The sequence below is a fragment of the Mirounga leonina genome, unplaced genomic scaffold (genome assembly GCF_011800145.1).
Source record: "Mirounga leonina isolate KUSES-001 unplaced genomic scaffold, KU_Mleo_1.0 Mir_98, whole genome shotgun sequence".
In the NCBI taxonomy this organism is placed as follows: Eukaryota; Metazoa; Chordata; class Mammalia; order Carnivora; family Phocidae; genus Mirounga; species Mirounga leonina.
In genome coordinates, this window is record NW_023270921.1 from 5,512,844 (window position 1) to 5,524,917 (window position 12,074).

The 12,074-nt window shown below is 54.8% G+C and overlaps 1 protein-coding gene across 6 annotated transcripts in view; it reads left to right on the forward strand.

Annotated features, from left to right (window-relative positions):
- Positions 1–367: 367 nt before the first annotated feature.
- Positions 368–12,074, forward strand: part of LOC118006663 (peroxisome proliferator-activated receptor gamma coactivator 1-beta-like) — a 107,854-nt gene continuing 96,147 nt past the window's right edge. For all 6 annotated transcript variants that reach the window (XR_004678150.1, XM_034999387.1, XM_034999389.1 and 3 more), the window contains exon 1: positions 368–590. Coding sequence is in view for 5 of the 6 variants with exons in the window: in XM_034999387.1 (XP_034855278.1) it covers positions 513–590 (78 nt within the window). In the remaining variant the exon portion in view is untranslated. The remainder of the gene's footprint in view (positions 591–12,074) is intronic.

A 12,074-nucleotide genomic window follows, 5' to 3' on the forward strand; every position in this document is an offset into this window, starting at 1 on the left:
ACCTGAGCTTTGTCTTCCTGCTATTGAAATGCACTGTGTGTTCCTGCTATTGACATGCACCGTGATTTCACACGAAGTCCTCTGCCTTCTCGGGCCTCAGTTTCCCCAGCTGTGCAGAAGCAGGTTGTCTCAAAGGACCCGCCCAGCGCTAACGCAACGTGATTCGCTCTGGCAGGAGCAGGGGGCTGCCCGCATTGCTGCGCAGGCATCGGGCCGCTGGCTGGGGCATCTTCACCCGGCTGCGGGCGCTCTCCTCCCGGCCGGGGGCTGCGGGCGAGGACCGCGGAGCCAGACGTGGCGCAGGAAAGTGGGGGCGCGACCCCCGGCTGGCGCGGGCACCGCGCGGCCCCGCCCCCGCAGCCGGCGGCCCTGCGGCAGCCCGGGCCTGAGCTCCGCCCTCCGCCTCCCGCCGGCCTCGCTCCCTCCTCCCGCCTCCCTCGCTCGCTCGCTCGCTCCCTCCCCCCGGCCGGCTCGGCGCTGACTCCGCCGCACGCTGCAGCCGCGGCTGGAAGATGGCGGGGAACGACTGCGGCGCGCTGCTGGACGAAGAGCTCTCCTCCTTCTTCCTCAACTATCTCGCCGACACGCAGGTACGGCCAGCAAGGGCCGCGGGCCGGGGGCCAGGGGTGCTGAGCTGCGGGGGCTGCGGCCGCAGCCGCGGAGGCCGGGGGGCAGCGGTGGGCGCATTGGGGGGAACTGGGGTTCCCGGCTGCAGAGCCCCCCTTCCATGCGCCCTGCGATGCTCTCTGTTACGGAGGCAGGGAGCCAAAGGCTCCCCCCCGCGCAAGCCGGAGCGTGGGGGGCGCTACGGCCGCCGGGGAGGGTCTAGCCTCGGTCGCTTGGAGTCCGCTCCCCCCGCCGGCAGAGGTGGGGGGTACCGCGTTTCCTTGGGGAGGTGGAGCCGCGCCAAGGTGTGGGGGGCCCTCAGGCTGGTCCTGGGTGCGGGAGGCGCGCCCTCAGACTCCCGGCACTTGCTGCCGTACTTTCACGTGGACTTGTGGCCCCGGCTCAGGCGCCTGCCCCCGTCCCCGGAGTGCCCTGGTCCTCCGGTCTCCCGTGCCCCGCGTGCTGCTGCTGGCCCCCCGCGGCTCCCCGTCTGCGCCCGCAGCGCGGAGTTTCCTGCCAGTTGCCGGCTAAGGGCTTAGGGGGCTGCGGGGCACGTGGACATGCCGGCGGAGATAGCACCTTCCTGGTTTCGCTACCGGCGGAGCCCCCCGGGAGAAAACCACGGCAGGATGGGGGTGGAAAGACTGTCTGGGGACGCCTGGGTCCCCCTGCAGCGCGCGGCCCCGGTGCGCGCTCGGCGATGCTGGGGGAAGGGAACGCGAGGCGGCGTCCCGGGCTCTGGCTGAGCCTGGGAGCCCCACCGGCGACACGCGCGTGACAGGAGAGGGTGCTCTGGTGTGCCGGGGCGGCGGGGGGTGGTGGTGCGAGGGAGCTGGTGACTTGGAGACGGGGTGGAGGGGGGTGCTGTTGGGACAAGCCGCCACCGAAAATGCCTGCACTAGGCGTGCGCGCCCCCCACCCCTTCCTTGGTTTTCCCCACCCGATGCCTGTTGCAAGCGTAAAGTTTGGCCCCATAGTTAGGGCTTTTTCTCTGGGCGCCTGGCTGCGGGTAGCCGGGAGGCTGGGGATGCGGCGGAGGCGAGGAGACCCCGGATGCGGGCGCACTGCTGGGCGCGGAGAGGGGCCGCCGGGCGGAACCGGGCGCGGCTCGCGAGGGCTGGTTTGGTACCTGGAGTCCGAGCGCCGGTGCCGGCTCGTTTTGCATAACACTGGAAGGGAGGGGGAAGGCGGAGGGGGGCGGGCGGTGGGAGGAGAGAGAGGGAAACTTTGCTTCTTGTTATAATCTGCCTGTCTTTGGGCGGCAGCAGCTGTCATGGGACCGGGTGGGCGGGGAGAGGCTTGCAAGCCGACTCCTGGCCGTGAGACGCGACTTGGAGGGGACGCAGCAAGCCGAGACGTTCAGCTCCGGGCGGCGACTCCCGGCTGGCGGCTGGGACGGCGCGGCGTGGCGGGGTGTCGCGGAGAAGAAGCCCGCCACGCGCCGGAGAGGGCCGGCCCTCGCTCGCTGCAGACATCCATGCGTCAGGGAGCCGCGGGGCCTCGTGGTCGGTGGCGGGCGTGCTGGGGTGGTTTCGGGGCGGGGGCCGAAGGGGTGGTGGCGTGTGACCGCGCATTCTGGGGGCGGGGGGGGGGGGGGTAGTGTGTGATGAGCGGTCTGCGCGCGCGGGTGTGTGTGTTTGTGTGCACACGCCGCGCGCGCCAGGCGCGTACCTTTACCTCTGACGAAACTGCAGTGGAGCTCCCGCGGCGGTCACCGGGCGCCGTCGCCGGCCCCGCGCCCACGTCTGCTCCGATGGCAGGTCCCAGCCCCAGCCCCAGCCCCACCACCGCCCCGCTACCCCCTCCCCGCTCCGCCCCGCCCCCCCCCCCCCCGGCCCCGGCCGGCAGCCTGGGGCTAGAGGGACTGGGTGCGGGTGGGACCGAGTTGCCCCTGGGAAAGTTCTGTCCTCAGCCCTCGCACTTGTCTGGGCGGTGCCTCCGAACCTCTCGACTGAGACTAGGGTGAAGGAGGCCTGAAACAGCCGGAGACTCGTTCGGGGACCCCTAGCAAGAACTGTCCGTTCTGGACCCTGGTTTTAACTCCATCTTTGGTGTTCTTTGGCTCACCAATAATTAATTGTCCTTTTAGCCGCCCAGCGGGCTTACCCTGCAGAGAGATTTCACCCAAGGAAACTAGAAACTTGGGTAATCAGGTGTCAGCAGAAGCAGTGCTGTGAAAGTTAATCTGGGACGTTTGCTTTTTTTATTTAACCACGTGACAGGCTGAGGCTGCTCCGGTGATCTTTGCCGGCCCAACTTGGGAGATGTAATTGATAGGGGAGCTTTGCAGCCACCCCTAGAAGGTTCATAGAGCCCAGCCGGAAGAGGACCTGGGCGGGCCATCGCGTTTCTCCTCATTTTACAGTTGGGGATAGAGGCTGCGAGGGGTGAGCGGCTTGTACAGGACCACGCAGCCAGCGGGTGACAGAGCCACCCAGGGCTCCTGACTCCAGGTCCTGTGTGTTACCTCGAAATAGCACTGGACTTGGAGTCAGAAGGCCTGAGTGGAGTCGCCTTCCCCACTCTCTGGCTGGGTGACCCCAGAGCAAGCCATTTTAACTCTCCGAGCCTCCTTTCCTCCATCTGTCAAATGGGGCTGGTGTTGCCGGCAAGAGAAGAGGAGGTCGAGGTGGTGGGGGTGAGCACTGCTTGCATGTGAGATGTCTGGTTGTTCCTGTGATTCCCTCTGCTCCTCCAGCCCCTCCCTGACCCTCCCCTTCATCTCCCCCTAAGGAAGGGGTGGGGAAAGTGAATAAAAAGGTAATTTATTGTCTTTATCTGAAAGACTTGTCTTTGGTGGCTAATCCAGAGTCAGATAGAGGGAGGACTTCTGTTTAGGAGACTTAACTTTTACTCATTCAGGCCAAAGTTCAGAAATTCTGCGGACCAAGGATTGTGAAAGTTTCTTGGGCAGGTTTGGGGCATGTATCCCAGAGGACTTTGGGTTGGCTTCACCTTTGCCCAGCCTGTGCCCCTTGCCTCCACTGCCCTCACCCACCATTCCTGCATGGCCTTCTCCAGCAGGCCTTCCTTTCCCGGCTTGCCCTGCTTTCTGACTCTTCTGGTTTTCTTAGCCTGTGTTATACAATCAGGCACTTTTTGTGTGTGAGTCCTGTGGCCCAGTAGGATTCTGGAACTAGAGTTTTGCCTTTGATCTCTTTGTGTCCCCATGGCACCTGCCACCATGCGAGTTCCTTTGCTCAGTCCTTGGCATGTGAATTTCAGACAGGGGAAGCTCCCAGGCTGGCCCCTGAGACAGCTGGGCAGTGAGTATGGGTAGAGAGGAATGCAGAAAGCTACAGCTGTGGGGCCATGACTTTGGCCCCAAAGGCCACACAGTAAGCCCACACTAAATACGGGTTATCTGAAGTCACTTCGGACATCAATCATAGATGCCCCAAATGTCAGAGTTGGCAGCAACTTTATAAATCATGTGGTCCAATCTCTAATCATTGAAAAATATTTAATAGTAGAATTGTTAGAAAATACTGGCAAGCATAAAGAAAAATTGAAAATATGTAATCTTACCCAAAGGTAACCACTATTCATTTTTATATATATTTCCAGACTTTTTTTTAATATCGGTTGCACAAAAATGGAGTCTTTCATCATATATTCATTGTAACTTGGAATCGTATTGTTGTAATTTGCTTTTTTTCTCCTCCAAATATGCTGTGATTGTCTTTCCACATCAATAAATATTCTACTTCATGTCTTAATATCTGAATGGTTATATAGTGTTTTATTGAGGGTTGAACCACAATGTATTTGATCAGCCCTTTGTTGTTAGTCATTTAATTTGTTTATAATTTTTGTTGTTGTTCTTGTAAGCCACGCTGAAATGAATGTCTCTGCATGTCTTCTTTCCTTCATTTAAATTCCTAGAAGTGAAATTACTCTGTCAAAGGAAATATGCAGGCGTTTGGTAAACACATTTCTGGATTGCCTTCTAGAAGGATTGTGCTAATTTACACACTTACCAGCATTGTGTGGGAATGCCTGGTTCCCCATAGCCAAATAACTCTTGGTATTTTAATTGTTTCTCATTTTTACCAGTTTGTTCATCAATAAATTCTTTCACCCTTTTGTTTTAATGTGCATTTCTTTGACCACTTGTGATGCCTCCCCCCCACCCCTGCCCCATAATTATGGGCCATTTTTGGTTCTGTTCTGTGAAATGTCGTGTTTGTGAATTTGGCCCATTTCTCAATTGGTGTCCTGTCCCCCCATTTTTCTAAAACTGGATCTGAGTACTCAGAAGGGGCCCCATCACCCAGAGAATGGGGCACTTGGCTTGAACATCTAGTCTTCAGTTCCTGGGTCTGCAATACGGCTGCTCCCCCAGCCCCTGAAGCCAGGACTCACTTCTTTTCCAAGCCAAAGTGACAGGCCTCTAGAGGGGCAGGTTGAAGTGCAGCCTTGGCTGGGTGCCTTTGCCCACCCTTCACTTGTGTGAGAACAGGGGGAGTAACTTCTTCACCTGAAGTTGCTGGCTTCGTTCACCACAGGCGGGAGCTCTGCTTTCACTGGGGCTCCCTGGCTGGTACGAATGATCAGGATGCTTATGGAACTGGGAGAAGCAATGGCCCGGCAATGGGGCCCTAGGGGCTCATATTTCCCCTTCACCTTGGGGCTCTCCTCTCCCCAGCTGGTGCAGGCCAGCCAGAAGCTCCACCATTGCCAGGGGATGAGTCACCCTTTTCCCTCTCTCTCTGGAATAATAGAAGGAATACTGGTTTGAGTCAGAAGCAGCCTTGCAAATGGGGGCTTGGGCTTAGAAGTGAGGTCATAACATGAGCATTGCAGTGTTAACAGCTAGCTCCTCCTGCATCGTCCACAACATTTATTAGAGCATCCTTTCGATGCTGTGCACACTGCCAAGCCTTCTTTTTGCATTGTTGCATTTTATCTTTGTAAAGATTCTACAAAGTGTAGGTGTCAGTGTTATTACCATTTTACAGAGGAGGGTTTTACAGTTTCAGAGAACTCACTGGCTTGCTGCAGATAATCCACCTACTACACTGCCTTGGAGTGAGTAGAAGAACCAGGGTCAGACGCAAGGTTCTCGGACCACAGGACTCCAAGCTCATAAGGCAGGGACTACGCTCTATTTCTGTTCGTCGAATTTCTAGCACCTCGAGCAAATTAAGGCACATTGCATAGAGAGAAGACAACTCATAAGGCCCTCTGCTTCTCTATGCCTCAGTTTCTCAGTCTCTGAAATGGGGATCATAGGCCTTAACTCTCAGGGTTGAGACTTAAGTAACGTACTTAAAATGAGTAGCAGCCTGCTGCTGAGGAAACTTGAAATTCTCTTTGAAAGCACTTTAGAAGGGCAGGATTAAGTAAAATGCAAACTCCCCTTCATGCAGTCTTTTTTATGCAAAAAAGGGAAGCATAATTCCAGGCTATCTTTTTTATGTAAAAACGGGAAGCATAATTCTTATTATGTGAAGGTGAAGGAAACCCAGATAAAGTAATTTGGAAGAGAATGAGCTGGGCCATTTCCTATTTCTCTCCCAAGGTACTCAAGTGACACTCATTGATGCACAATCAATTGGATTGGATTGCCCTTTCAGTTCCTCTCCCCCTCTTCTGGTCTAGGTCTTTGTCCTTTCACGACTGTGGGAATCCTGCAGTTACTAGAGTGTGTGTCTGGTGTCACTCCCTTGCTCACACATTACCCATGGCTCCCCAGTACTTTTACATTAGAGCCTAAAGTTTAACCCTGATGTTCAAGGGCCTTCAGGTCCTTGAAGTCGGGAGAGTTAGGCCCTTGACTTTATCCTGATTGGTCTGCTTTCCCTTTGGGATGTGTCCACCCCAGGGATGTCATGAATATTCTTCCTGGAAGTGTGGGCTCCTCCTGCTGTTACCTGTCTCTATAGCTGTTCCTCCCGTTTCCATCACTCATCTTTCCAGAGCCAGCTGCCATGCCACTGTGTGGTGCCACCTTCCCCCTGCCCTCCAGGCACGGCTGCTCTGTCCCTGGCAGGTCCGCTGCACTCACTTTGAAGGTAGCCTATCTGGGTTTGCCGTTTGCTGGCTGTGAGACCTTTGGTGGGTCACATAACCTCTCTGCCCTTCCATTATTTAAAACTTGTGAGAAGTCAACAAAAACCAGATGGCAAGTGGATTTAAAGTGCCCAACACAGTGCGTGCCATGTAATCACCAAATAATAGATATTTTTCCTAATAGAGGGCCCATGAAGCTTAATCATTTAGGAAATCACTCCAGATTGTCCGCCTCCACGGGGGCGAGGATTTTTGTCTGTTTTCGTCCTCCATTTTCCCCCACAGTGACTGGACAAGTGCCTGGGACTCAGCCATTCTAAATCCGCACGGAGTGAATGAGTATGCTCCACCCTGAGCCTCTTCAGGGCCGACACTGCTCCTCTTGTTACCTGTAGCATCTGTGTTCCTGAGAAGGGACAGACTGATAAATGCTTGTGGAATGTGCCCCCCCCAACTCCACCCCCACCATTTAAAGGCAGTCATAGCCCACCTGCGCTTCAAGCTCAGCCCCCATCCCCATCCCCACACCTGTCCTCTAGGGAGAGCCTTTTACACCAAGTGTTCTGCCTCTGCCCCTCACGTGGACGGTGCTGCTTACTGTCCCCCTGGGGTCCGTGTGCTTTCCCCCTACCGCCAGGTTGACAGCTCTGGGAGGGCAAGAAATAGAGTTTTTATCCTGAGCTAGCTTTGTGGTTACTCATTAAGTAGATGATTTTTTGAGCAGAAGAATGTTTTATGTGATTAGGTGTCAGGTTCACTGAAGAAGAGCTTGTATTTTAAACATTTTGCATGGCAGATGCCCAACACCTAGAGAAGCAGCCGGTCGATGGCGGAATGGTAGCGAACCCCCATGCTCCCATGGCTTCAGCCATTTTGGATGCGTGGCCACTCTTGTTCATCCACCCACACACCACATCATGTCATCCGTGACTATTTCAGTGTGTATTTGTGAAGAGACTTTTTAGTACCAGCACATGGTTTCTCCCTATAACTGGGAGGTTGGTTCTATTGTCCCCATTTTGTAAGTGCACAGGGATTAGGTTCGTCACGTAGGGTCTAACCTGGGACGTTGGCCCCTGAGCTGCTCCCTCTCCTGCCATGCTTGGGAGGCTGGTTGGGGAGGATCCACTCTCGCCCTGCCTTTTCCAGAAGAGGGTCACTGAGGCACAGACGGAGAAGCCACCAAGCTGGAGGCGGCTCAGGTGCCTGACTCTCAGACCCTTTCTTTCTGAGAGTATTTCTGGTGTGTGGGGAGGTAAATCTCTGCTTTGGGGGACAGACAGGTGGATAGTCCTCAGACGCTGTTGCCCAGGTGGCTGGGCTCTGTGGGGGCCATGGCGCCCTGGGGTGTATTCCACCCCCACCACCACTGGGCAGGCCGCATTTGCTTCCTGCTCACACATCTTCTGAACCCCAAAGGCCCCCCCACTCCCCTTGAAGCTAACGGTGGGTTTCTTCCTTAGTTGCTTTCATTGGGATTACCCCTTGAGTGAGTCGGGGCAGAGACTGATTTGCTGCCCAGGGGTAGGGTAGGAGACCAGAGAGACTTTTATAAATGGGAGGGTAAAGTCATTGATTAATTATCCCCAAAGGCCTGTAATTACTGCTCGGTCTTTTAGGTAAGAAAACAAACATTTGCTCTAATTATTTGTTTAGGTGGCTGAGAGGGCTTGGAGCTCTGGGGTTGGGCGCTGCTTGAGGCAGTCCTGTGGCCTTGGCACAAGGCTTCTTTGTGTTTGGGGTGTCTCTCCTGGGAAATGGGACTCATAGTAGCACAGAGTTTAGAGGGTTTTAGGGCTTGTTGAGATGATGCCTGTAAAGTGCTTAGGAACGTTCAGTCAGTAGGGGCCATTGTTAGTAAGAAAACAGACCAATACCTTGTAGAGCCTGCCATTTATCTTCCCACTCAGCTCTAGGTCCTTGATCCTGTTGAGGCCCTGAGGTTTCTTTTTCAGAGTATTATGTTTTCTCTCCCCCGGTACTTCTGGGGGAGGTGAAGAGGAATCCCATCCAGCCTTAACAAGGACTGCAATATTGACTTTCAGAAAACCAAATCCAGTTAGATGCTACTTGAAGAGAGAAGAAATAACAGATAGTGATTAAGAGCTCTCGCCTTCAGAGTTTAACTGCCAAGGGTTTAAATCCAGGGACCTACCACTTACTAGCTGTGTGACCTTGAACAAGTGTCTTAACCTCTCTGACCCCAGTTGGAGAAGCAAGCTCCTGGGCATGGCATTCAAGGCCTTACATATAATATTGGGGATAAGAATGGTGTGCTTTTCGGACAGCTAGAACAGAGGATAGATGATGCTTGGAGCGTTGCCTGACCTAGAGTGAGCACTCAGTAAATAGTAGCTGTTAGGATGATGACAATGACGAGGATGTAAACGCTAATGTAAGACTGAGCTTTCAGGGAGCTGGGCATGCCTTACAGACCATCTGACTCAATGCCCTTACCTTGAAGTGAGGAAACAGGCTGGGAGCAGACCAGGATTAGCTTCAGATCACCTAGCAGAGGCAGGACAGGACTCCTAGCCCCTGTCTGCAAGGGCAGGGCTGGCTCTGGATGGCAGACACTCGGCTGTCTGGGACCCACTGTCTGGGCGCTCAGCCGGGCGAGCCCTGCTCATCTGAGATTGATGCTCCCCAGCAGCTCTGCAGCCGTGTTTTCCCTGTGCTTGCCTGGCAGAACACAGCCATTTAGCAGAGGGAGAGCGAGGAAACGTTAGAAACCAGGCCCTGAGCAGTTGCCGCAGCCGGCCCACGAGTGGCTCCCTGAGGTTGCCATGGCAAACAGCCTTGGCAACGTGGCTGCTGGAGCCTTTATTTCTGGTCCCAACCTCCTCGCGGGAAGTGTGGTGTGGTACCCAGGACACCGGGGAGGGCCCTGTCTTGGCTCCTCGACACTGAGGATGACCGGGTCTCTGTGCTGCCAGTGATCCTGGGCCGCCGCAGCCGCCGCTGAAAACATTTGCAGGCCCACCCTGCACAATCCTGCTGAGGTGAGCTCCTGGGGATGGCATTCGAAGCCTCAAATGCCTGTCCGTCCATCTGTCAGTCTATTCCTCAACTAGTGGGAGACCACGCAACACTGTAACTTCTGCTGCACGGACAGACCAGTATCATAATCTTTTTTTTTAAAGATTTTACTTATTTTTGACAGAGAGAGAGAGAGCACAAGCAGGGGGAACAGCAGAGAAAGAGGGAGAAGCAGACTCCCTGCTGAGCAAGGAGCCCGACGCGGGGCTCGATCCCAGGACCCTGAGATCATGACCTGAGCCGAAGGCAGACGCTTAACCGTCTGAGCCACCCAGGCGCCCCCCAGTATCATAATCTTAACACGGGCCTGGGACTAGGGGTTCCCAGTCTGGCCTCAAGTTACTCGGTCAGGCCCCGTGCTAAGTTATTCACATAAATTAATCGCAGTCACATGTAATCTCCGAGGAACCCCATGAGGTAGTCCCCATTCTTCTCTCCATTTTGCAGTTGGTAGGTTGAGATTGGCTCCGAAGTTCATGGTGCTGCTGCCGTTCTGCAGTTCCTTCCCTGTAGCAGGCGGCTACTAGGACTCCTACCATGAGGTATCTGTCCCCTCTCGCCAGCCCCGGCTGCATCCGTCCGGACCCAGCACGAGCGCCGCCTCTTCTCGTTCCCCCCTCTCTTGCAAGTGGGCCCTTTTCTGCTCTGTGTCCCCGCAGTCTGTTAGAGACCTCTTGTGTGCCCTCCCTCTCTGTGTACTCTGTCTGCCTGCTGAGCTTATACCCACCCTCCAACCACCCCAAACAAAACAGACAGGGAAGCTGGCCGAAGGGGAGAGCTTTGACCATCCTGGTTAGGATTTGGCACTTGGCAGGCAGTGAGGAGTCCCCGAAGGTTTTCGTTAATATTGTTACTAATTATAGTAATCGTAGAAAACAGCTCACATTTGATGACCACTTGGTACATGCCAGGTACTAGGCTGCGCCCTTCAGGTGCATTATCTTACTGAATCCTCAGGTTGAATCTAGCCGGTGAGGTTGGAACTACGACAAACCAAAAATCAGTGACTTGCTCCGCATCCCTCAGGCAGATAGTGGTGAGGCTGGAACTTGAACTTAGGTCTGCCTGGCTTCAGAGCACTCGGTCTTAACAACTGCAGTGTGGCCAGTCTGGCTGCACACAGAGAAGGGACTGGGATGGGGGGGGGGATGGGTGACGTCTGCACTTGGCCTCAGCTGGGGAGCTGGGTGGTAGCGAGTGGGAAGTGGGAGAGAAGGCACAGACTGCAGGGGGCTCTGCGGCATCCCTACAGTTGAGGTAGGGGTGTGGAAGAGGAGTTGGGGGAGGATTTGTGGGAGGCATAGATATCACTCATTCAGGGCCCACTGTGTGCCAGATTTGTCTCCACCCCTGGCCTTCCCCAGAGCCTTATTAAATGCAGAACTCTGGTCCCAGCTTGTGATAACCTTTGTGTATGGGTTTATTCTTTACTGTTGTCTTCTACCCACTCAGGACCAGAGATGCCTAAGGAAAGGGACCTCATCCAGCTGGTTCACCCATCAGATCCCCCAGTGTCTTTTAACGGTTGCAGGTACACTGTAGGTCCCCAGGAAATACTTGTCGATTGACTGAATGAATGAACAAATGCTGTTTGATCTTTCAGGAAGTTCACCAACCGTTGGCTTGGCCCCAGAGGCCTTTTCTCTAGAACCGTGCGAGGACATGTGGGTGAGGGGAATTGGGGGGAGGGTTGTATCAGTCCCCACAAGGGGCCTACTGCCCTTGTCTCCAAGATAAGCCTTGCACACAAGGAAATCAAAGACAAACATTTTTTGGAGTCTCCAGAACCCCCTATCAGAACACGCCTCCCGTGACAGGTCTTTGTAGAATGTAGCCACTGTTAGGGATCCATTCTGTTACAGGGCATGGCTCTCACCCAACTGGGGAGGGGCTCAGAGCTTTAGGAGTCTCAGTATCTGCAGGGAGGTTTCTGGTCAAGTATTTCCACACCTTCCAAGGAGATTGAAACCAGCACCTTACCCTGGGCCTGCTGTCCATTACCCGTCTGCTTATTCCATAGGGACTGGGATGGCTGGCCTCCACTCTGGAAATGCAGGGAGGTAAAGGACGGAGGGAGCACTCGGGGACCAGTGACCATGCTCTGTGCCCAAGAGCGTTAACTTGATGTCATATCAATCTCACCTTGCTCAGAAACCACTCAAGACCCTGTTCCACAGGGCGCCTGGGTGGCTCAGTTGGTTAAGCGACTGCCTTCGGCTCAGGTCATGATCTCAGGGTCCTGGGATCGAGTCCCGCATCGGGCTCCCTGCTCCTTGGGAGCCTTCTTCTCCCTCTGCCTCTCTCTCTCTGTCTCTGTCTCTCATGAATAAATAAATAAAATCTTTAAAAAAAAAAAAAAAAAAGACCCTGTTCCACAAAATATCACCCCTCACCCTTCCTACTTAGGGCCAACT